The 26484-nt window shown below is 38.7% G+C and overlaps 1 protein-coding gene across 3 annotated transcripts; it reads left to right on the top strand.

The window, feature by feature from the left end:
- The first annotated feature begins 306 nt into the window (after positions 1–306).
- pigb (phosphatidylinositol glycan anchor biosynthesis, class B) lies at positions 307–26484 on the top strand. Of its 3 annotated transcripts, none has more exons than XM_059984063.1 (12): positions 307–561; positions 4463–4598; positions 8285–8387; positions 11691–11795; positions 12641–12771; positions 14445–14585; positions 15912–15963; positions 16552–16763; positions 17934–17998; positions 19264–19480; positions 22456–22636; positions 26277–26484. In XM_059984063.1, exons 1-12 carry the CDS (start codon positions 438–440, stop codon positions 26403–26405), a joined length of 1596 nt encoding a protein of 531 aa, XP_059840046.1. In that variant the 5' UTR covers positions 307–437; the 3' UTR covers positions 26406–26484. The 3 variants fall into 3 exon arrangements, with proteins under 3 accessions (XP_059840046.1, XP_059840045.1, XP_059840047.1); XM_059984062.1 differs by having other exon boundaries at positions 8270–8387; XM_059984064.1 differs by lacking the exons at positions 22456–22636; positions 26277–26484 and adding an exon at positions 20206–22429 and having other exon boundaries at positions 8270–8387.

Raw genomic sequence — 26484 nt, 5'->3', positions numbered from 1 at the left:
CACATCAATCAAACAAGGGGCGGAGCCTGCGGCTCAGTCAGCGCTCGCTTCACGGACACATCAATCAAACAAGGGGCGGAGCCTGCGGCTCAGTCTGCGCTCGCTTCACGGACACACCAATCAAACAAGGGGCGGAGCCTGTGGCTCAGTCTGCGCTCGCTTCACGGACACACCAATCAAACAAGGGGCGGAGCCTGTGGCTCAGCCGGCGCTCGCTTCACGGACACATCAATCAAACAAGGGGCGGAGCCTGTGGCTCAGTCTGCGCTCGCTTCACGGACACACCAATCAAACAAGGGGCGGAGCCTGTGGCTCAGCCGGCGCTCGCTTCACGGACACATCAATCAAACAAGGGGCGGAGCCTGCGGCTCAGCCGGCGCTCGCTCCTGCGGGCCCGGAAGTTTGAGGGAGAGGTGGTGAATGGAGCGAGAGTTGGCATGGAGACGCCCAGGAGCAGTTTCTTCAGGGCCCGGCGGTCCGCTGCTTCGGAGCCGGTCAAATTGAGAAAAAGGAAATCGACGCTATATAGTAAAGAATGCACGAACGTGGAGCAGGGAACAGGTACAGGCTGTGCAGCCAGTTCGGAGCTTTTCACCTCGCGTATCTCTTTACATTTCGTTCCTGTTGATAAAATGGAGATCGATTGTTATGCACAGATTCGTTGTGCGATGCTGTTTCAAATATAGTTGTATTAAAACACAAAAGTGATGGAAATACGCAACAGATCTGAAAAGAAGCGAATTAATAAGTCGAATTTATTGTTATATGAACAAGTACAATGCTCACTGTTATGCAATGGGAAAACCTATTTGCAGCAGCATCACCGCACAATGCATCAGATAAGCAGCTTTCACACGACAAACAAGTATAAATCCTGCACATTTTCACACTACAGTGATCAAAGTCAGTCCAGGCTCTTCGTCTCATCAGAAAAGAAAGAGTTACTTGGAAACAGAAAGTACCAGAGGTGAAGAGGGTGAAGGAAATCTTGCTGGAGAATAGAGGAGAGCTCCAAGGTTGACATTCGTGGAATAGAGTGCAGTTAATTCAAGAGTAAACCATAATAAAAAATCTGCAGATGCTACAAATCTGAAACAAAATATTGCTGGAAACACTCAGCAGCCTTAATACTGTTGCCTCTGTTTACAAAGGATCTTGAAGAAGGTCTTGGATAGGATTCTTTTTTCTTTTCTTTTGCCTTATTTTCTGCCTCCTTTCCAGTCACTAATTCCCTTTGCTCAATCTATCCTTCCTACCACATTCTTTTTCCATCTTCTGATGAAGGAATTTCTGCTGGAACTGGTAACTCTGTTTTTCTTCCCACATATGAGCACACTCAGTATTTTCTGCATCAGCAGGTTTTTTTTAACATTTTCTTTTTTGTCCCTTTTTTGTTTAAAGGGGAATATTGTTACTGATGACAGAGTTATATAGCATGAAAATGGCCCAGCAGTTCCACACTGACCAATGAACATGTTTTGTTATTAATCCATAAGACATAGGAGCAGAATTAGACTATTTGGCTCATCAAGTCTGGTCCACCATTCAATTAGGCTGATCCTCCTCCCCCCACCCTCAGCCCCATTCCCCAGTCTTCTCCCTGTAACCTTTGATGCTCTGTCCAATCAAGAACTGATCAAGCTCTGCCTTAATTGCACCCATTGACCTGGCCTCCACAGCTGCCTAAGGTAATAAATTCGATAATTCCCCACCCTCTGGCATTTTCCATCACTTGGTTCATAGCTTTCTGTGCCTAGGCTCACCTCTTAAGTGTTGTCAGTGACATTCTCAGGAAGTGCATTCAAGGTACCAGTACCTGTGTGGAGAGTGTGTGCCTACAAAGTCTCACTGTACAATCCCAAACCAAAGGCCGGGGATGAACCAGGAGATCCATTGCTGATGGCTAGACCTGTGGTATTCAAGTCTGCCAACCCAGGCCTGTACCAGAAAACCAGGTATGAGTTGTGGAGGACTATTTCAAGGGCGAAGAGACAATTTTGAATGAGGTTGGAGCGACATTGGGTGTATGGCAACTCTGGCAGGGTCTGCAAGACATTACTTCCTACAAAATGAAACCCAATAGCATGAATGGCTGCGATGCTTCACCACCAGATGAACTCGACACTTTCTGTGCATGCTTTAAAAGGGAGAACACAACTACAGCTGTGAAGATCCCTGCAGCAGCTGATGACCCCATGACCTCCGTCTCAGAGGCTGATGTTGGGCTGTCTTTAAAGAGAGTGAACCCTCGCAAGGTAGAAGGTCCTGATGCAGTACCTGGTAAGGCTCTGAAAACCTGTGCCAACCAAGTAGCGGGAGTATTTAAGGGCGTTTTCAACCTCTCACTGCTATGGCAGAAGTTCCCACTTGCCTCAAAAAGGCAAGTGCCAAAAAAAAAGAATGTAGGCTGCCTTAACGACTATTGCCCGGTAGCACTCACATTGACAGTGATGAAAAGCTTTGAGAGGTTGGTCATGACTAGACTGAACTCCTGCCTCAGCAAGGACCTGGACCCATTGCTATTTGCCTATCACCACAATAGGTCAACTGCAGACACAATCTCAATGGCTCTCTATATGGCTTTAGATCACCTGGACAACACAAACACCTATGTCAGGATGCTGTTCATCAACTATAGCTCAGCATTTATTCCATTGCTCCCACAGTCCTGATTGAGAAGTTACAGAACCTGGGCTTCTGTACCTCGCTCTGCAATTGGTTCCTTGACTTCCTAACCAGAAGACCACACACAGTCTGTATGATAACATATCCTCCTTGCTGATGATCAATACTGGTGCACCTCAGGGGTGTGTGCTTAGTCTACTGCTCTTCTCTCTATATGCACATGACTGTGTGGCTAGGCATAGCTCAAATACCATCTATAAATTTGCTGACGATACAACCATTGTTGGTAGAATCTCAGGTGGTGTCGAGAGGGCACACAGTGTCAACCTGAAATTATTAACCTGCTCAGTTGAGGAAAAACACCAGAGACACGAAATTACCTCTGAAATGGTTTTTATTCAGAGAGGATTTCGCAGCCCCACGCACTTCGGGCGTAAGGTAGCCAACTCCCAATTTGTCGGTCTACGAAGATCATACTTATACCCAAAAGCAGGGTACTACATTCACAAATATGGTTACCGATTTGAATCCATCAATTGATTGGCTATTGCATAGCTAAGCACGTGAAATACTCGGAATAAGCATAGACGCAAGCGTAATACTGGGAATGGGTATGGACGCAAGCAAAACACTCAAAATAGGTATATAGCTCAAAATGCTTTGCCAAACACATTGTCTTGTGGTCGCAGGTTCCCCTTTCTTTGTGGTTGCCCCTTGCTATCTGGAATCTTATCTTAGCTACTTCCCCAATAACATATCCTCCCCCTGGTCCTGTCTACATATTTTGCTACACTTACCCTGCGCCCACCCCTTCTACACGTACCCCTTACCCTCTTCATATTCTCAACAGGAGTGAGATATGCCAACTAGTAGAGTGGTACCACAGCAACAACCTGGCACTCAATGTCAGTAAGATGAAAGAGCTTATTGTGGACTTCAGGAAGGGCAAGACAAAGGAACACATACCAATCCTCATAGAGGGGTTATAAGTGGAGAGAGTTAGCAGCTTCTAGTCTCTGGGTGTCAAGATCTCTGAGAATCTAACCTGGTCCCAACATATTGATGTAGTTATAAAGAAAGCAAGACAGCAGCTATACTTTTTTGGTTTGAAGAGATTTGGCATGTCAACAAATACAGTTAAAAACTTATATAGTTGTACTGTGGAGAGCATTCTGACAGATTGCATTACTGTCTGGTATGGAGGGACTACTGCATAGGACTGAAAGAAGCTGCAGTAGGTTGTAAATCTCCATCTTGGGCACTAGCCTACAAAGTACCCAGGACATCTTTAGGGAGCTGTGTCTCAGAAAGGTAGTGTCCATCATTAAGGACCTTCAGCACCCAGGGCAGGCCCTTTTCTCACTGTTACCATCAGGTAGGAGGTACAGAAGCCTGAAGGCACACGCTCAGTGATTCAGGAACAGCTTCTTCCCCTCTGCCATCCGATTCCTAAATGGACGTTGAAGCTTTGGACACTTAACTCACTTTTTTTTAATATACAGTATTTCTGTTTTTGTACTTTTTAAAAATCTATTCAATAAACAAAATTGATTTACTTGTTTATTATCATAATGTTTAGTTTTTATTTATTTATTTTTCTCTCTCGGCTAGATTATGTATTGCATTGAACTGCTGCTGCTAAGTTAACAAATTTCATGTCACATTTCAGTGATAATAAACCTGATTCTGATTCTCTGGATGAAAAGGTCCCTTGCCCCTCCAGATCCTCTCTAAATGTCTTACCCTTTTGTCTTTCTTGGGAAACTGAATCTTGGATTGACTTAATTATTTTGCTATTTTATAATGTTTTGTAATTGTTATTTTTTTTCCTGCACAGGATTATTGGGTCCAAACACTTATTTAATGATGTTCTCCATAGCTTTGAGATCTGTGAACTGCCTTCTGGTCCAGACTAGCTTTGTTGCTGATGAGTATTGGCAGTCACTCGAAGTTGCTCACAATATGGTCTTCAAATATCCTTTGTATTTACAAACTATAAATACATAATGTGAAAGAAGTAACTTTTTATGTTTTGTTCTCACTGTTCTTTCGGATACAAGATATTTGGCATAACGTTACAGCATTGCACAGGCCCTTCAGCCCATGATATGTTGATCTTTTAACCTACTCTTAACCTCTCCCTCCTACATAGCCATTTTTCTACGTGCCTATCTTTTTTAAATGCCGCAAATACATCTGCCTCTACAACTACCCCTGGCAGGGTGTTCCATGTACCCACCACTATGTAAAGAACTTGTGCCAATTTCCCTCCAATCATCTAAAATTATGCCCCCTTGTGTTAGCCATTTCTGCCCTGGGACGAACTCTGGTTATCCACTCAGTCTACAGTATGCCTGTCATCACATCTGTCAAGTTATCTCTCATCACGTTTTGCTCCAAAGAGAAAAGCCTTAGTTCACTCATTGTAGTGTTCTCATGCAGGTATAGAAACTCTGAACTAAACACCAAGGTAAACCGAAGTCAATGAGGCAGGATCGCAGTAAGATTAACTGTTTACTGTTCACTCTTCCACATTAACATATGGTGAAAACTGTTGATAAAACAATACAAAATATATACAATATTTGTTTCCTTCTTGGCATCACATTTACATAAATACTTGTAAAAGTAAAACTACAACAAACTATATTACATTAAAGTACAACATACAGTCAGAATCTACCTACGCCATCAACAACTTTAAATAATTCAACGCAAACTATCCAGCAATGCTTTCAATAGCACAAGAAAATAAACTTTATCAATCGTTATTACTTTTAACAGAATCAGCTTTAACATTTTTACTTCAACGTATCCATTGTCATGTGAACTTATGGCGTTGCTTCTATGATGTTTCTTAGTGCGTAGAATGAAACTTTTCTCGTGCTGATCCTGCACACACAAACCCCTGCCTTCCCATTTCTCCAAATTAGTATATACCCACAAGATGCGGTGAAACTGGGTGTGACATCATTGCATGCTGCGATACAACACAGACAATGAATTTACTTTCAACAACCTTAACTTTAACTAGAAAATAATTAGAAATGAATGACTAAAGCGAAAATGTAATAAAGCTAAACAAATACCTTAAGGGCAACACACTCAATCTATCTTTGTAAGACATGTCCTCTGGTCTCAGCAGCATCCTGGTAAATCTCCTCTGTGCCCTTTCTAAAACTTTCACATCCTTCCTATAATGACGTGACCAGAAATTAATACAATATTCCAATTTTTTGGTCTGGTTAGGCTGTATTTTGTCCACCCATGCTTGTTTTATAAGATTAAAAACTATATCATGCGCACTATTTTGTTGGATGTAGTTTCTTTCTGTCAATTTAAACATATAAATTAGTAGGAATTGCATATTTGGTTTCTCAAACATGCTTGGCCAATTAAAGTATGAATATTGATATGAAAAGTAACCTCATCCATGTTTACACCTAACTACATTAACTTTTCACCCTCTTGTTTGTCAAGTATCTATCTGCCACTGCCTTAAGTATAAGTAAAGACTCTGCTCTAAAGGCTCTCCATAGCCATCTGAGGAAAGTAGTTCCAAGTTCATGAATCTCTTAATCAGCAATCATTTATTTTTATTCAGTAACCACCTAATTCTAGGAGTTTCCCACAAGAGAAAATACTTTTCTTATTTCCTCTGTACATTTAAACCACAGGACCATAAAATATAGGAGCAGAAGTAGGCCATATAGTCCATCGAGTCTGCCCACCATTCAGTCATGGGCTGATCCAATTCTTTCTGTCATCCCCTCTCCCCTGCCTTCTCCCCATACCCTTTGATGCCCTGGCTAATCAAGAACCTATCTATCTCTGCCTTAAATGCACCCAATGATTTGGCCTCCGCAACCACTTGTGGCAACAAATTCCACAGATTTACCACCCTCTGACTAAAGTAATTTCTCCGCATCTCTGTTCTAAATGAACATCCTGAAATGTTACCATCAAAATCCCACAGAACCTTAAAGGTTTTATTTGGGCTCTCTTTCACTCTTCCAAACTCAATGGATAGAAGCTTAGATGGCCCAGTCTTTCTTAAGACAATTGTAGGGTGGATGTGGACAGGATGTTTCTATAGTGGGGGAGTCTCGGAGCAGAGGGCACAGTGTCAGAGTAGAAATTCATCCCTTTAGAACAGAGATGAGGAGGAATTTCTTTAGCCAGAGGCTGGTGAATTGTGAATTCATTGTCACAGGCAGCTATGGAGGCCAAGGCATTGCATATAATTAAAGTGGAGGTTGATTGGTAAGGCCATCAGAGGTTACAAGGAGAAGGCAGGACAGTGAGGTTGAGACGGATAATAAATAAGTTATGATGGAGTAACAGGGCAGACTCGGGTTTAATTCTGCTCCTATGTTTTATGGTCATATTTTCTTTAAATAAATATCTTTAAATTGCCTCCAAAATATTAACATTCTTCACTAAATAAAGGTTTCAAAACTCTGCATGCTACTTCAGATGTGGTGTCTCCGAAACCCAAATAACTTCCATACTTTTGCATAATTTCCTCTTACAATAAATAATGACTGTTAGCATTCCCAATTACTCCTTGTACATGCATTGTAGTCTTTTGTAAATCGTGCACCAGTTCCTTCTCTGCCTTTTTGCTGCACAGTTTTTCACTATTTAAATGACATTCTTTGGTTTTCCTGTCAAAATGGACATTTCACATGTTCTTAGCTAGATCTTTGTTAGTCATCTGCCCTATCTAAATCCTTATGTGCTTGTTGTCTTTCATATCTAGCTTTTGTAATGCATACAGATGTAGTAATCATAATTTCAGTGCCTTCAAAGAAATCATTTAAGCAAGTAGTGAAAAGTTGAGGCTCCTGTGGTGTACTGCTCATTTATCTCTTACCAATCAGAAAAATGTACCATTTTCTGTTAAATTGGTCAAACTTGATTTCCCTTTTGCAAAACCAAACTTTTTGAAAATAAGGGGTCACCCATTTAAGAGGGATGAAACAACGTTTTCTGTCTGAGAGTCATAAATTTTAGAAACCATCTTCATAAAAAAGATAAGAGAAACAGAATATTAGAACATTTTAAATGTGTAGATAGGACTTAATCATTATTAAGGGATTGGACACGCTAGAGGCAGGAAAAAATGTTTCTGATGTTGGGGGAGTCCAGAACAAGAGGCCACAGTTTAAGAATAAGGGATAGGCCATTTAGAACAGAGTTGAGGAAAAACTTTTTCACCCAGAGAGTTGTGGATCTATGGAATGCTCTGCCTCAGAAGGCAGTGGAGGCCAATTCTCTGGATGCTTTCAAGAAAGAGTTAGAAAGAGCTCTTCAAGATAGTGGAGTCAAGGGATATGGGGAGAAGGCAGGAACAGGGTACTGATTGTGGATGACCAGCCATGATCACATTGAATGGTGGTGCTGGCTTGAAGGGCAGAATGGCCTACTCCTGCACCTACTGTCTATTGATAGATACCTCCAAAAACAGAGGTGAAAGGTTAACATGGGCTGATGGAAATGTGGATTCATGTTAACAATCAAATCTTATTAATGGCAGTCCAGGATTGAAGAGTTGCGTGGCCTGTCCTGCCCCTAACTAATTTTATATAACTCACATTTTGGTGATTATTATTGTTAAGAGAGATATTCTTAACTTTCTCAAGTATGGTTATTTAACGTGGGAGTGGAAAGAAAGGCTACGAGGCTACACCTACCCTTTGATTTTTGCAATCTTCTATAAGTTGTTGCAAATATTCAAGAAGGACACAGTACAACTGCTGGTAAGAATAAAAGAAAATCATTAGTTATTGATTAAACTTGTCTCAATTGACATTTTTATTATTGAAATACAAGAAGAGTTATTAATCTTTTGGATTGCTTTTCTGTTCAAACCAATAGTATCAATACCATTGGATGCTTGGAGTGATATAGCATGAGAGAAGGCCATTTGCCCCACTCTACCTGCCCCATCACTTTTGTAGAACTATACAATTCAACCACCCACTCTTACTCATTGTTTTGGATTCTTTCTCTTCTTGAAAGTACTCATTGTTGTAAATTGATATTTAGTTATCTTCCACCATCTATTCAACTTAATAGGTTTAGTTTGGAAATGCAGTTCTTTAGTGTGATTTCTAGATTTTGGAGTTTCCTTTTGTGTTAATTTCTATTCCTATATCAGAACCATTTTCTGCTTGTATCTGATAGTATTTTGAAACTTGCATTCTAACCATCCTTGTTATGTTATTCACATATACAGTTACAAGGAAAAGTTTCTTAACCCTTTGCAATTACCTGGCTTTCTGCGTTAATTACTCAAAGGTGGTTTGATTTTCATCTAAGTCACAATAATAGACAAACCCAATCTACCTGTATTAATAACACAGACAATTGTACTCTTTCTTATCAAAACTGAGTACAGAATTTAAACAATCACAGTCTAGGTTCAAAAAAGTATGTGAACCTCTGGCATAATGCCTTCAACAAAAGCTATTTGGAGTCACATGTTCCAATCAATGAAATGAGATTGGAGGTGCGGGTTGTTAAGGTGCCCTGCCCTATAAAAAGGCACACAAAGTCAGGTTATTGACAGAGCCTGCACTGTTCATGTGCACCATCCCTCGATCAAAGCAACTTTCAGATGATCTTCGAAGAAGATTTGCATGAATCTGGCAAAGGCTACAAAAGCAGTTCTGAGTGTTTACCAGTCCACAGTAAGGGAAACTGTCTAAAAATGGGGGAAACTCGGTACTGTTGCTGCTCTCCCTAGGAGTGGGCAGCCTACAAAGATCACACCAAGAGCACAACATGCAATGCTGAAGGAAGTGAAAAGGAACCCAAGAGTAACAGCAAAAGACCTGCAGAACGTGCTAGTGTCATTGCAAGAAAAATACTGAACAAGAGTAGCATTCATGGAAGGACAACACGAAGGAAACCACTGCTCTCCAAAAAAAAAAACATTGTTGCGCATCTCAAGTTTGTCAAAGACCATCTGGATGTTCCACAATGCTTCTGGGACAATGTTCTGTGGACAGATGAGACAAAAGTTGAACTTTTTGGCAGAAATGCACATTGCTGTGTTTGGAAGAAAAAGGGCACTGCACACCAACATCAAAATCTCATCCCAAATGTGAAGCACAGTGGAAGGAGCATCATGGTTTGGAGCAGCTTTGCTGTCTCAGGGCCTGGACGACCTGCAGTCATTGAGGAAACAATGAATTCAAAATCGTATTAAGACATTTTACAGGAGAATGTCAGGGTCTGTCATCTGAAGCTTAATAGAAGTTGGATGGCACAAGACAATGATCTGAAACACAAGAGTAAATCAACATAAGAATAGTTTAAAAGGAAGAAAATTTGTGTTATGGAATGACCAAATCAGAGTCCAGACCTAAACCCCATTGAGATGCTGTGGCATGACCTGAAAAGGGCTGTTCATGCAAGGTATCCCAGAAATATTGATCAACTGAAACAGCTTTTTACAGAGGAATGGTCTAAATTTCCTTCCCGCCATTGTCCAAGTCTGATCAGCAGTTCCAGGAAACATCTTCAGCAGCAATAACCTCCAGCAGGAGGTTCTACCAGTTATTACACTTTTTTCATTCACTTTTTCAAGCCTGGACTGTGAATGATTAAACAATGTGTTTACTAAAGACATGAAAAGTACAATTGTTTGTACTTAGTTTTGGCAGATTGTGTTTGTCTATTATTGTGACTTAGATGAAAATCAGACCACATTCTACGAGTAATAAATGCAGAAAACCAGGCAACTGCAAAGGACTCTCAAACTTTTTCCTGCAACTGTATATTTGAATGAATCCTGGAAAGCTGACATATAAAATGCAGTGATTGACAATTGGTTGTTAAGCTCCTGTATACTAAAGCTATTAAGCTTTGTTTTCTTTAATCACTGTTCTAAGAAAAGAGAATCTGTTTTGGGACTGGTAGTGGGCATCCAAGCAAGGTGACATCCTCTTTAAATCTGGTAGACTGATGGAATATAATTAGGGCCTCAGTTTGGGAGAGATGCTAATATTGGATCGCTGATCCTGGCAGGATTTTGTGGAAATGCAAAAAAATAGACGCAGGTATTAGAAGCAAGTTTGGGGACTTGGCTCCTTGTGCCTGCTTTGTCATTCAGTAATATCATTGATGATCCTTTACCTTAGTGCCACTTTTTCTGCACCAACCCCCATAGCTCGTGATCCTTTTTATATCTAAAAATTCTGACAATCTCGATAGAACCTCCACTGCCCTCTTGGATAGTAAATTCCAAATGGAGGCACAGGATTGCAGATGTTGGAATTTGGAGGAACGGACAATCTGCTGGAGGAAGTTGGTGCTTGAGCAGTACCTGTGGGAGGAAAGAAATTGTTGATGCTTTGTGTTGATATTTTGCATCAGGGCTGAGAACGGAGAGCCGAGATGGCTTACATAGGGGACTGACGTGAAAAAATTCTGAGGCAGTTGGCGGACAGAGGAGTATAAGATAACAAGCAGGGATGAAGAGTATAGCAGGTGAATGATGGAGGCAGGCAAAGAGAGAGAAGAAAAAAGATTTAAAAAAACAGCAGATAGAGCAAAAAAGGTGAGAGCGGAGTGTGAGGATGGGAGGCGACTGCTATCTCCAGCCCCATTCACTTCTACCTGGCACAACCTTCCTGCCGTACTGAAGATTTTATATTCTGCTGTTAACTTCTTTTCTCTTCTTGCTTTACTTCACAGTTTAGGCATGTGCCATAGTCAGGGTACACTTTGATTTCAGACTATTTTTGAGTCTTATGTCTGACGCTGTGGCTTGATACATTAAGAGTTGGAACATGAAATGGACCACATTCTGCAAGATACTGGAGACAGTCAATTCAGAGTTTTACACAAACCATTCCTGTTGCATTTCTATACATTTACCAGCAATGCAAGTTGCTCTTCCTTCTATGCAGTTGTTAGTAGTAATTAATGGTGTAACAGAGCAGGAGGAAGAAGAACGCGGTATGGTAACACTTCCTGAGCCATGATTCAGAGGGAAATTTGCCCTCCAGTATAACCTGTGAACCTGCTGCAGTTGTTTTTGTTCTGTTTTCCAGATTTGGATTCCTCGACTGGTCCAGTCTTTTTTGGCAGCACTGGCAGATGTAAAATTATATTCCATTGTGAAGAAACAGGCCGATGCAGAGACAGCAAAGTGGGTGGTAAGCTGCTTATCTTTTGTCTTTTCACGTTTATTTTCTTTTGGGTGTATGTTGTTGCCCATTAATTGAGCTCCGAAAACTCACATTCATTCCTCAATCCTGAACTGAACTGCTCTGAAGTTAGTGCAGAATTGTCCATTTTTATAGTGTACCTTTATGAAACAATTGATTCCATCATTTGCATATGTAACTACCAATCATAATTATTATATATAATACACATCGGTATTAACAACCAATTAAATCTATGTGTTAGGAGCCAATAATACTTCTGAAATAGTAAAATAATTGACCAATAGTTAATAAGCTTTTGTTAACATCTTTACCTTGCTTGGGTATGTCTAGTGGCCTTGGTTCAAAGAATTGTATGAAGAGCAGCTAGGCTCTCAATATTTGAGTTTTGCATGGTAGTCTTGTCAGCTAGGTATGTGTTTTCAGGTTTCTGTATCTTCTGCCCATTGGAAGAGGGGAGATTAGAGAAAGTCAAGGATGGGGGGGGGGGGGGGGGGGGAGGTCTTTGATTATGCTGGTTGCTTAACCGAGGCAGTGATATGTATAGACAGAGTCCATAGAGGGTAGGCTGGTTTGCTGTAATGTGCTGAGCTGTGTCCACAACTGTCTTTCTTGTGATCATGTGCAGAGCAGTTCCCATATCAAGTTGCTAACATCCAGATAGGATGCTTTTAGGGTACATTGATGAATGGAGACAATGGAGACATGACAAATTTCTTTAACTCCCTGAGGAAATAGAGGGGTTCATGGGATCTTTAGGCTGTTGAAAGTGATATCGATGAATATTCATACAAATTAAATTTGAGGTATTTGATTTGCTTTATTTCTTTCAGTACTTCTGTCAGCTGTGCTCCTGGTTCACATGGTATTGTAGTACCCGAACTATTACCAATAGCATGGAAGCTGTTCTAACCAGCTTTATACTTTATTACTACCCTCTTCAGGGAACAAAGACTGGAAGCAGGTCAGGAAAATGTTTGATTATACTAAATCTTTTAAAAATGCCATTGTGTAACTTAGCACATTATGTCGATGTGACAAAACATAAGATTTGTACTTTGAACTTCCCAGAGAGTATCCTGCTTGTAGCTTTACTCTTAGCCAGGTTCACTTCCTAACTTTCTTTTTAAATGAAAGGGTGTTATTGTTCAAAGCTCTGGAGCAGGTTAGACAGAGTGAAGGGGCAAATAATCAAGCAATGCACAGTAGTAATCAGCCGCAGGGTGAACCATGGATGATTGGGTGGCAGAATATAGGGGGTGGGGGGGAGGGAATGAGGAGAGTGATGCAGAAACAATGCAGGTAAATGGTACAGGGGTGGTAGGACTCTGACATTTTGGGTTGAGACTCCTAGAACAGATGAAATTAACTTAGATTTACTTTTACATCTAGATAAGGATTTACATCTAGATAAGGATTTAATTTTCTTTCTTGAAATGTGAGGTGAGCCAGTTGAGTTTTTGCACTCACTGTAGTTTCATAGTTACCATTACTTACACCAGCTCTTTAAATCTAGATTTATTGACTACAAGAATTTCAGTTCCTCAGCTGCCCATGGTATCCTTTAATTTTATGTACACAAATCAGAGAATACTAGGCAAGTGACTTAATTAACTACCCCTTCTCTAAATGGATTTTACTCTGATAATTCTCTCCTGAAAAGAATAACTTTATTGACAATTTTTGTTGAATTTTGATCCATGCATTTATTTTGAAGCTGCACAATATGTAGCAGTTATTATTGACTTGTTATCTGATAATGCCAGTGGGGATTTCCTGACAGTTTTTAGTCTTTTGTATAAAAATCTCTACGTGCATAATGCTTGGAAAATGGAAGAAATAAAAAGGAGAAACATTAATATTATCTGTAATCAGAATCAGGTTTAATATCACTGGCATCTGTCATGAAACTTGTTGTTTTGCGGCAGCATTACATTGCAATACCTAATAAAAACTGTAAATTACAATAAGTATATATAAAAGAAAATTAAATAAGTAGTGCAAAAAGAGAGGAAAAATTACTGAGGCATTGTCCATTCAGAAATCTGATGGCAGAGGGATAGAAGCTGTTCCTGAAACATTGAGTGTGTGTCTTCAGGCCCCTGTACCTCCTCATTTCTGCCCATCTGTAGCAACTAATGTAAATAAGAAGGCAGTGGGAAATTAGGGAAATAAAATGACAAGATTATGTGGAAGTGGAAATCATGGGATGAGGACAAGACAGGACCTGTAGAAATTATCACTTTAATATGGAAGTAACGTCTGATGGAAAAGATGGGATAAGGTTAATATAGTACTTTTTCTAGTTATGGGAACAACTGTGAAGCACAGCGGAAGGAGCATTATGGTTTGGGGCTGCTTTGCTGTCTCAGGGCCTGGACAGCTTGCAATTGTTGAGGAAACAATGAATTCAAAATTGTATTAAGACATTTTACAGGAGAATGTCAGAGTAGCGGTCTGTCACCTGAAGCTTAATAGAAGTTAGATGATGCAATAAGACTGATCTGAAACACAAAAGTAAATCAGCATCAGAGTAGTTTAAAAGGAAGAAAGTTTGTGTTATGGAATGGCCACATCAGAGTCCAGACGTAAACCCAGTTGAGATGCTGTGGCTGATTTTGTATGTTCTATTCACAGTTCAAAATATCTGGCTTTGACTGCATTTGCATTTACTGTGCGTCCCACTGCTATTATTCTTTGGCTGCCGCTGGTATTTACTCATTTCTGGCAAGAAATAAAGAAACTGGATCTTCTCTTATACAAATGTCTACCAGTTGGGTAAGTAAAGAGTTTGCTTCATATCAGCCTAGACAATTTCAGGCACATCCATTTAAAGAGCCAATGCTATAACTTTTGCTGTTGAATATTATAGAACAACTAAATTATTTGACTGCTGAGACTGTATATGTTCATTCATAAAAAGAAAAATATTTTTTTTCTAGAATAGAAAAATGCAATAATTAAAACTATGTCATTGATAAATTATTACAGTAAAATCTTAAATCAGCAGAAGCTTGGCACCAATTTAAGTATTATCTGGAAAGTTGTGACTTGTCCCTAGTAAAACACAATTGTGACCCAGCAATTGTTTGCCTGTCTCATTTCCACACTTACTTGGAATAACTTGGAAAAACAGAATAATTTTTCAATGTGTTAATAGAAACTTTCTTTTTTCTTATTTATTGGAAATGGGTGGCACAGGCTAAAGTTTGTAGCCCAGTACCAATTATCCTTGAAGGTGGTGAGCCACCTACTGGACTGCTGAATTCTTTCTGGTGCTCCTGTGATGTTGCTGGATAAAACGTGTCAGTGATAATGGAGGAAGAAGGAAGGATGTGTGACAATAACTCCCCAAGCAATTCCTCACTATTTCAGATTGTGTCTTTTTCACACTTGTGTGGAAGAATATTACCCTCGGCTTGAATGCTCGGAGACTTGATTCCATATAATTATGACGTGTATGAGGATTTAATTGTTGGTTTCATGGAAATTATTCATTCCACTGACATGTTTTTGACTTCATCCCTCACCACCGATGTGGTTACTCTTGGCTAGAGTTGTGACCAGCTGTGCATTAGGCTCATCCTTGGAGCTCTTATAATCTCAGAAATCATTAGATTTTGAGCTTGACCTAGGCATCTCTTGTTTTATGCACACAGAACAGAAAATTCTCAACACAGGTCTAAAGTCTTTCATCCTCCTGGTCATGAGTCTGGAAGGCTGGTTACCTGGGGTAGAAAATTGCATCTCACCTGTGGTAACAGAAATAGTAAGATTGCTCTGTGGAATTTTCTCACATTTAAATATCTTGAGAAAGGAATGGGACCAATTTTTTTTTAAAAAACATGCATTTTATTATACACCTGTCACCAATTATCCAGAAATAATATTCTGCATATATCTCAGCAACTGGTTAGAATGAGCTAACATGACATGTACTGTTAATGGCATCACATCTGGGTTGTGAATTTGTAAGGTAGAAATGTATGCCTTGCTTTGGGTTGATGTGTCCATTAGTTTTAAGAATAGTGTAATGAATGTTTCCCTTTCCCTAATCCGGAATGTGATTTTCTTTTCCCCATTGTATATGTGTTCATTTTTCAGATGCTTATCACTTGGGATTTCACTGATCATTGACCGAATATTTTATGGTGAGGTGGGCATTTTTCATGGTTTTGAAAGATCAATCAGAGTTCTTGTTTTGTATTTGAGTACAAAGTAATCAAACAATCATAAATTTATTTGCCTGGCTTCCTTTGAAAATAAAATTGTTGCATGCAATCTACTGGTTTTATATACCTACATTTAGTGTTTTTGTTGTCTTCAGGTATATGTTATTCTTGCATTTCTTAAAATTAGTGTTAAGTCCTAAGATTTAACAAAGCTAAAGAAATATATGTTTCTTTAATTCTGCCAGGAGTACTTTTAATCTGTCTGAATACACTGGCTAATTATAGAAAGGATTATTGTATGTTTGTGTCACTAATTTATAAATCCTAGCTATATTCATTTAAGTCATTAAAACAGAGCTCTGCACCATTGCATAGATTTTATAAATCTTAAAAGGTGTGAATTCAACTGCTTGGATTCAGAAGCTATTGAGGCATTCCAATAATTGAAAAGAAAATACACTATGCCAGGCTTCATAGGACATTTGCTAACCGCTATCATCCTGTTCCATTTACAAGCATGCAATAGCAATTAATTTTCTATCTTTGATGTTCTGCCCCCACCCTCATTTCAGTGGGTAATGGTTCAGTGGAATTTTCTCCGATTCAATGTGATTGAGAATATGGGGTCATTCTATGGCTCCCATCCCTGGTACTGGTACTTCACTCAAGGATTTCCTGTTATCATGGGAACACATTTGCCATTCTTCATCCATGGATGTTTCCTGGCACCCAAGAGGAACAGAATTTTACTACTGGCAGTTCTTTGGACCATTGTTGTATACAGGTGTGTACCAATATGTGTAAAGAACAGTGGTTATGTGGGATTGAAGACAGGACCAGAATCCCATTATGGGTTTAAAACTTGAAGTTTTTCTGTGTCTACATATATTGAAGCAAAGAAGTAAGATCGCACACTAAAACACACTCTGATCTCTTCAGTGTAATTCTGTAGCCACTTTCACAGGGAGGAAATTTAATAAAGGTTTCTTGAACATTAAGAGCAACACAATGTAGTCTCTGTGAGATGTTATTAGAAAATTCAACAAACTTCATTTTTAAAGAATCTTAAAGCTTTAATAATTAAAAATTACAGCATATTGGTCAGTGCAATATATATAAAAAATATAAAACTACTATCTTAATCATGGCTATGCCAACTTTTTAACCCCAATTGCTCACATCAGTTTTTGCTGGAGCAATCCATTATTATATTTGCTAGCTTTGCTCTATGTTCCCATTATTCTGCTTTTTTTCCCTTTAGAATAAGTACTTATGTGGAATAATTTCTTGCTTTGGATTTTAATACAGAAATTAAAAATGGGAAATAGACTCACTACCACATCTTATTTTTCACATACAAGTCTCCTTTTTTCCCCCAAGGGAAAATGAAGGCTTCTGTTAATTATAAAAGATTCTGTGAATGCTGGAAATCCAAAATAATACACAAAGTGCTGGAGGAACTGTAAATCAGGCAGCATCTTTGGAAGGCTCTATATAGTCAATGTTTCTGGCCAAGGCCCTTCATTAGAAGGGCTTGAAACGTTGACTGTTTACTCCCCTCCATTGATGCTGCCTGACTTGCTGCATTCCCCCAGCATTTTGTATGTTTTTAAAAAAAATTAAAACTTTTATGACCTTAGGTTGCCTGAAAGGGTTTTGGTACCAATAATGAACTGTGATACCAAAAAAGCACGTCAATATAGTCACTGTTATAATATAGGAAATGTGGCAGTGAAATTCCACAAACAGTGGCTAACTGGCCAAATCTTGTTGTAGAGGGATTTTAAAAGATGTTTAAGAGGGTTTTTGAGGGATTAATATAGGCTGGGATATTAAGAGATGTCTATCTGGTGCACTGATACACAGTGTTATTAGCTTCATTTATGTTTCATGTTCATTTTCTGTCTCCAGAATGCTTGTAGTTTTGTAACCTTGTAATTTTTTTTTATTACAGCTTCTTAAGCCACAAAGAGTTTAGATTTATTTATCCAATAATGCCCATCTGCATGGTACTTTGTGGTAGGTATCTTCTTGATAATTTTACCTCAAATACTAGCCAACATGTGTAAAGTTTACTGTTAGTTTAAAAAAAAAGTAAAAGATCTTAAAAGTTTTCAACATAATGTACTTGGTTTGGAAAGTAGAGAATGGATGAACAATTTAAATATTAAATGAATAATTAGTTCAGTTATCAATCACTGAAAAAGTGGTTTTGAATGCTGACTTTAAAAAGCTTCCCATGAAGATCACTGTTGTGTGGATATCAACACTGCTGCCTTTGATTGCTATAGGGCATCAGTACTTAGGAACAGTGTTGTAGCTGAGTAAGTTCTAAGTTCACATTTGAAGAACTCAAGTAGGCACCAAACTAGATGAAACATTTCAGAGAATGCAAAATTATGATTTGAATACAATTCAGGTTAAGTTAAAATTGAAATATTTCTAAACAAGTCTTTATTTTGAAATGTATTAGATATGGAAATGAGGGAATCACAATACACAAATTTAAGATGAATTTTATGGACTCAGCTAATTTAAGTGATAATTACATTTCATTAAACTATTTAAAAAATCTTTTATATCATTTTCACTGTTATTAATTGCAGGAATATTTTGTGAGAACATGAATTCCTCAGATCACTCATCTCTGGAGGAGACATAGGTGAAATTAACCTCCAGAAATGAGTAACGGAGGATGTGTAATAGTGCAGGGAAATAATGACAACAATTACTAATTTTCTGTGTTTAACTCACATGTACTCTGATGTTGCTGTCAGATTTACTCCATTAAAATAGTACATTCTAAGTGTCTTTGGGGGTAATGGTCCTAATTTTTCTCATTGCAAATTCCCATCCCATGTTTCTGAGTTTAGCCTGTTTACTTCTAGAGCAGGGGTTACCAAGCTTTTTTATACCTTGGACCAATACCACTAAGCAAGGGGTCCATGGACCCCAGGTTGGGAACCTCTGTTCTAGAGGATGTTTGATAACATATTTTGTTGTGTTATTAGAAATAACTGTTTTACTTGTTTTATCCTTTAACCTTACATTTTATAAAATATTGAAAAACTCTTATGCAATTTATTACTGAAAATTGAGAGTAAATTTGGTAAACTACATAATTTGTTTAGATTATTAGTTTAACTGGTTGCTGAGCCGTTATACTTGGTCCTCGTGTTTGTGTACAGAGTTTTTTTAAGATTCTTTACAGTCATATGAACTCAAACAGAAACATTTTTTCCTGCTTTTTCCCCAAAAATGAACCCATCAACTTTTATATGCAGGGTATTCACTGGCTAATTTGAAAGCTTGGAAGAAACCAGCAGTCATTTTCCTGTTTCTTTCCAATTTGTGTTTAATTCTGTATACTGGATTAATTCATCAGCGTGGAACACTCGATGTAATGCACTATGTTCAGAAACTCTGTAAGGGCACCATGCTGGAGAAGGAAGAGCCCTCCATGTTCTTTCTGATGCCTTGTCATTCAACTCCATTCTACAGGTATGTTGAGTACATAAAACTGCTAATATTGAACTTGAAATGACCACAACTGTGTGGGGTTTGACATCCTTGTACATATTTTTTATAGTTGTGGGCTGGCGAAAACAGATTTAGAGGGAATAGTTCATTTACTAGCCAAGTCTATGAGAACTGAACATGGAAAGGTTTCCAGGTAGCAAAATTTGTGATAAAGGCTCTATATATTCTTTCCAGATAGATGAAATGAAATATGGAAAATTGAATTAAGTTCTAAATTTATCGTTAAGTTCAGGGTGACATGGTTTAAAACAACATCTCTTCAAATAGCCATTACTTTGTGTGCTGAAAATGCAAATTTAGTGATGAGTAGTGGTTTAAAATGGTATGTTTTAAAGTTAACAGTACCTGATAATTCATCTGATAAATTTATTATAATGATACTTGTAGTATTGGCCGTATGCTCACAGCTAATTATAATCATGTTAGTGCTTGATCATTTCTAAAGATGAACTTTATTCTTCCTTCCTTTTCTCCTTTTGACCAAAAAAATCTTAATTCTTACATTTTTTTTGCATGATGGAATTTATAAAATTAATGTAGAGTTGTGTGGTTTGTATAAAAATACTTGGACAGAAGAAAAATATAGTTTGTATTTCATGAGAACTGTGTAACCTGTGTTTGAATTTAAATTTTAAAATGCAAAAATTATTATTAGGGTTATTGCAATTTGCCTATCATTACAATAGGTCAATGGCAGATGCAATCTTAATGGCTCTAGACACATGGACAACACAAGCACCTTTGTCAGGATGCTGTTCATCGACTCAGCATTTCATACCATCATTCTCACAATCCTGATTGAGAAGTTGCAGAACTTGTGCCTCTGTACCTTCCTCTGCAATTGGATCTTTGACTTCCCAACCAGAAGATCACAGTCTCTGTGGATTGGTGATAATATCTCCTCCTCGCTGATGATCAACACTGGTGCACATCAGGGCTGTGTGTTTAGCCCAATGCTCTACTCTCTCTATACCCATGACTGTGTGCTAGGCATAGCTCAAATACCATCTATAAATTTGCTGGTGATACAACCATTGTTGGTAGAATCTCAGGTGGTGACGAGAGGGTGTACAGGAGCAAGATATGCCAACTAATGGAGTGCGACTGCAGCAGCAACCTGGCACTCAACATCAGTAAGACGAAAGAGCTGATTATGGTCCTCTGGAAGGGTAAAATGAAGGAACACGTACCAAATCCTCATAAGGATCAGAAGTGAAGAGAGTGAGCAGTTCCAAGTTTCTGGACGTCAAGATCTCTGAGAGTCTAACCTGGTTCCAACATATCAATGCAGTTATAAAGAAGGCAAGACAGTGACTATACTTCATTAGGAGTTTGATGAGATTTGGCATGTCAACAAACAAACTCAAAAACTTCTATAGATGTACCGTAGAGAGCATTCTGACAGGCTGCATCACTGTCTGGTATGGGGGGGGGGGGGGGGCTACTGCACAGGACTGAAAAGAAGCTGCAGAGGGTTGTAAATTTAGTCAGCTCCATCTTGGGTACTAGCCTACAAAGTACCCAGGACATCTTCATAGAGTGGTGTCTCAGAAAGGCAGCGTTTGTTATTAAGGACCTCCAGCACCCAGGATATGCCATTTATTCACTGTTACCATCAAGTAGGAGGTACAGAAACCTGAAGGCACACACTCAGTGATTCAGGGACAGCTTCTTCCACTCTGCCATCCGATTCCTAAATGGACATTGAACCTGTGAACACTACCTCACTTTTTAAATATATATTTCTGTTTTTGCACAATTTTTAATTATTCAATATACATATACTGTAATTGATTTATTTATTTAGTTATTATTTATTTTTTCTTCTATCTTATGTATTGCATTGAACTGCTGCTGCAATGTTAACAAATTTCGTGACACATGCCGGAGATAATAAATCTGATTCTGAGAAAACTTGCTTCAAATTTGGTAGGCTCTGAATTGAAATATTTTTCCAGAAATTTAAGTGCAGCAACTATGTTGTAAGTTTAGGGCAATATTGAGTCATATCTTTAAGAAGTGTCATTAAAGTGAATCCCTGTCTACCCTCTAAAGTAGCTTTCCTATGTGAAGATGGACATTCTTGTATTCTGGCTAATATTTGTCCAAGTACCGACACTGAGACGTGTGTAGGGTCTTTTGTCATATGCAGTTTAACTGTTGAATTGCCCTGGATCACACTTGTGACCTTCATGCAAAATATTTCATTAGCCATGAAGTACTTTAATGTATCCTAAGGTACTACATAAGTTAAAATGTATTTAATTCTTTATTGCAATATTAGAAATAGAATGAATACCTTGCCATTAAACTAATTAGCATAGTCATTTTCTTATTTAGTGACATGTTCAATACCAAAGTTAATGTATAGTAAAGACTATATTCTGTTTGTTCAGTGACATCTTTAATAAAAAAAATCTAGATATAAAATGATGCTTGTGTGACTTGTTCTGTCCTACTTAATTTTAGTATTAGTAGTAGAATAGGAATTTCTACAAGTGTATCTACATTCAGTTAGCTGCAAAGTAAAAAGCAATAGTCAAGAAATTTGTGAAATGTCTGAAGCTATCATCCTTCCAATACAAATGCATACAATTAAAGTAATGTATCAAAAAAGAGGACTGTTGTGACTCAAAAACATGAGTTTGGATCTTCTCTGAAGATCTTTTTTTAAAAAATGAATACTACTTCTACATCACAGAAATGGACAAATATTGCAAGGTTGTTTTGCAGAGCTTTGGTAAAGATCTTGGAGTAGAATCATAGAGTAGGACAATTTGCCCATGATTGGCCCATATCCCTTTAATCTATGTACTCGTGCAAGTGAGTAGGTCTTTAAGCAATTCTCGTATCTGGGAAAAGTCATTAAGCTTAAGAGGAATTATGCTCCGGATTTCTACATGAAGCTTAAATATTCTTTCTTGTTGTTTCATCAGCTATGTTCATTGCCCAATAAAAATGGACTTTCTGGAATGTCCTCCTGACTTGAGTAGAAATAATTCCTATGTTGATGAAGCTGACTTGTTTTTCAAGGAGCCCCTTACATGGTTGAACACAAGATTTTACAGTCAAGCCTCCCTTCCCACTCATCTAGTCTTGTACAATGTATTGGAACAGGTATGCATACAATTGTTCTATTTTTGTTCCCTTATATAATCAATTAGTATTATAGATGGTGGAATTGCCTTGATTTTTACTACATTTCTTTTTGTGTATTGTAGGCTTTCATAATAAAGTGTCATTATAGAATCTTGTCAGGTCATAGCAGTTCAGAGAGTTATTTGCTTTTTTTTCCCATATAAGGGTTGGGAATAGATGAGTCTTGATTCTTTTCAAGGGAAATGTGAGATTAATTTTTCGAAACTCAACCCTGACCCCAGCATCCTTCGGAAGTAGTTTTTAAATTTAAGAATTTCCTTCTTCCTCCCTCACATCTTATTTAAAGTGAAGATATTGTGACTGTTACCAAATGAAGGCAAAGCAAGTGCCATTAATCCTAGCAGTATGGATGCAACTAGTCCTGTAGTTTAAACTAAAATGTGAGAGCTTGGAAGCACAAAAGTAGGAATGAATGCATTCAAAGAACATAATCACTTTGAGATTTCACTCAACCATAAAGCCAAGCAGCTTTGTTGTTAGAGTTGTGCTATGATAATAAAATCATATAGCATTCAGTTTGTCAACACTGACCAGTGAGTACCCTCCTGTATTAACCCCATCACGAATACTTGGTCTCTAGCCCTCCATGTCTACGTGGTCCAAACACTCATCTGGACACTTCTTAAATGCTGTCAGTGACACAATTTCAACCACTGTCTGATAGCATGTTCCAAGTACTTGCTGTTCTCTGGGTGAAGAAAGTTCTCCTCATATCCCCTCCGAATCTTTTTCCTTGTTACCCAAAACCCAAGTCCTCTAGTTTTATCAATCTCTGATATAGGTAAAAAGTTTCCTGCAGTCTACTATCTTTACCCCTCGTAACTTTATACATTAACATGTCACCTCTTAACCTCTTCTGCTCCAGACAGAACAGACCTAGCACCTCCAATCCCTTCACATAACTGAACTGCTCCTTTCCAGGTAGCATCCTGGTAAATCTTCTCTGCACCCTCTGCAGCACTGTCACATCATTTTCTTTGCCTTTGTAACCACAACTGCACACATGATTGTAGCTGAGGTTCACAGTGCCTCTAAAGTTGGAACAAAGCTCTTTACATCATTGATTGTCCTTACTAATGTGGGCCAGTATCCCATTAGTCTTGATCATTTTATCTACCTGCAAAACACACAAAATGCTGGAGGAAGTCAACAAGTCAGGCAGCATCCATGGAGGGGAATAAACAGTCGATGTTTCAGACTGAGGTCCTTCATAAGGATCAGTCCCAATGTAGTGTCTCAGCCTGAAACATCCCAGTCTGTATATTCCCCTCCATAGATGTTGCCTGACTTGCTGATTCCTCCTGCGTTTTGTATGGGTTGCCTGAGATTTTCAGCATCTGTGGAGAACCTCATGTATCTACATTATCTACCTGCTTTGCTATCATCATGGACTTCAGGATCTCAAAGTTCCTGAATATACAGTTTGGTACCAGAAACATCACAGGAGTTTCCAGTCAGCATTGAAATCAATGTAGGACTCCCTTAGGGACTCAAGATCCAGATTTTTCCTTTGAAGGGGTTTACTCCAGAAGCCTTCCCCAGAATTGGATATAGCTGCAACACAGTGGAGGTTTGAGATCGGAGTTTTTGTCAACCACAGCTGACAAGCCCCATCTGCCCAAAGCAAATAACCTGCCTTTGCCTCTTCTCCTGTTAATACAAATGGTTCTGTCGGGCTTAGAAGCTGAGCCACACGTGGAGGCCAGGATCTGGACTTGGTTATCAAAAGCTATTTGAGACACATGGCATTGGGAGCATTTAATAGGTAGTAGGAGCTTGTCCCCATTACCACTCCCGCTATAACAACCTTAAGGAACCACGAGATCTTACCATTACTGTATATATCCTAACTTCAGTAGTGCTCCAAAAATGCACCACCTGTCATTGAATAAAATCCCATTTCCCAGTTTTCAGCCCATTTCACTAATGCAGTGATACCTCTTTGCAGCCTAAGATTAATTTTCATTCCATCAAACATTCCTCCAATCTGTGTCATTTTCAAACTTAGCGATCTTGCCTTCCATAGTGACATCCATGTTATTACAAGCAGCAAGGACCCCTGCCTTGAAGGACACCACTAGTCATAGTCATCATTTGCAAAACCAACCCTCTTGTCATCCCTCTCTATCTTCTATAGCTAAGTCAATTTAGTCAGAATCAGATGTATTATCTCTGTCTTATATGACATGAAATCTATTGTTCTGCAGCAGCAGTAAGTGCTAAGACAGAAAACCATTATAAATTACAAAACAATTAGTGCAAAAAAAAAGGAATAAAGAGGTAGTATTCATGAACTATTCAGAAATCTAATGGCAGAGGAGAAACAGATGTTTCTGAATTGCTAAGTGTAGGTCTTCAGGCTCCTGTACCGCCCCAGATGGTAGTACTGAGAAGAGTGCATGTCCCAAATGGCAATGGTCCTTAATCTTCTGGAGGCACTGCCTCTTTAAGATGTCTTCATTGGTGTGGAGGGTTGTGTATTGATGGTTCTGGCTGGGCATAGAAGACCCTGTGCAGTTTCTTGCAATCCTATGCATTAGACCCTCCATATGAGGCTGTGATGCAAACAGTGAGAATGTTCTCATGTTGAAGATTATTAATGTACGTATATATAAGCAAATGAAATAATGCACGCACAATACATATCACACACAGCACATAAACCAAAATAAACCAGCATAAACCAGTAGAAGTAGTAGAGACAGGTTCGATTTTGTCATTTAAAAAAACTTAGATAGGTATATGGACAGGAAAGGATTGGAGGATTAAGGGCTGAGTGCAGGTAGGTGGGACTAGGTAAGGTGAGAGTAAGTGTTCGGCATGGACTAGAAGGGCCGAGATAGTCTGTTTCCGTGCTGTAATGGTTATATGGTTATAAAATAATAAAATATAGTTCAAAATGCATGTAGTGTGCAGCACAGGGAAACAGTAAGCTGTACAATGAACCGCTCACTGTCCTAGTGACCAGACCTCGGTGGCGGAGTATTCATTAGTCTTACTGCCTGAGGGAAGAAGCTGTAAACAGACTGGCAGTCCTGGTCCTGATGCTTCTGTACTTCTTTCCTGATGGTAGTGGGTTAAAGAGATTCTTGGATGGGTGGTAGAGATCCTCAATAATGCTCTTTGTCTATGACACTCCTGGTAGATGTCACGAATAGGGGGAAGGGAGACCTCAGTGATCTCTTGGCACTTTTTCCTATCTTCTGTAAGATCTTGCAGTCCAGTGCCTTGCAGCTTCTGTATCACACAATGATGCAGCCAGACAGGACACTCTTGATGTAGAAAGTTTGTACAAGAAGGGAACTACATTTGCTGCCTTCCAGTCATCTGATACCTCATTTGCATTTAATGAAGATTTAAATATCTCAACCAAAGCCCAAGCAATCTGTTACTTATCCTCCAGAGACACCCTGAAATAAATTGCGTCTGTCCTGGGGATTTATCCAAATTCAAGCCAATTAAGGCATTAAATAGCTTCTCTTTATTTATAGGAATATACCAATTAATATCATTGTAAATTTGAAAAAGGTGTTACATTACTGCAATTTTATGAATTTTCTAACATTGATTTTTTTTTTAAATTTCTTTGTCTTCAAAGAATATTGAACCCTTCCTAAGGATTAAAAACTACGTGAAAGTGGCAACATTTTTTCATACTCATGTACCAGAAGGTCGAGTAGGAAGCCATATTCATGTATTTGAAAGGAAAAACATGGATAATAGGTGATTAAGAATATTCAGATGTGTATATGAATGTATTTACTGTTCTTTGTTTTTATAAAACAGTTTCCTCTTTTTCAAACGTC

The sequence above is a fragment of the Hypanus sabinus genome, chromosome 11 (genome assembly GCF_030144855.1).
Source record: "Hypanus sabinus isolate sHypSab1 chromosome 11, sHypSab1.hap1, whole genome shotgun sequence".
Classification (NCBI taxonomy): domain Eukaryota; kingdom Metazoa; phylum Chordata; class Chondrichthyes; order Myliobatiformes; family Dasyatidae; genus Hypanus; species Hypanus sabinus.
This window is presented reverse-complemented; position numbering and strand designations above follow the sequence as displayed.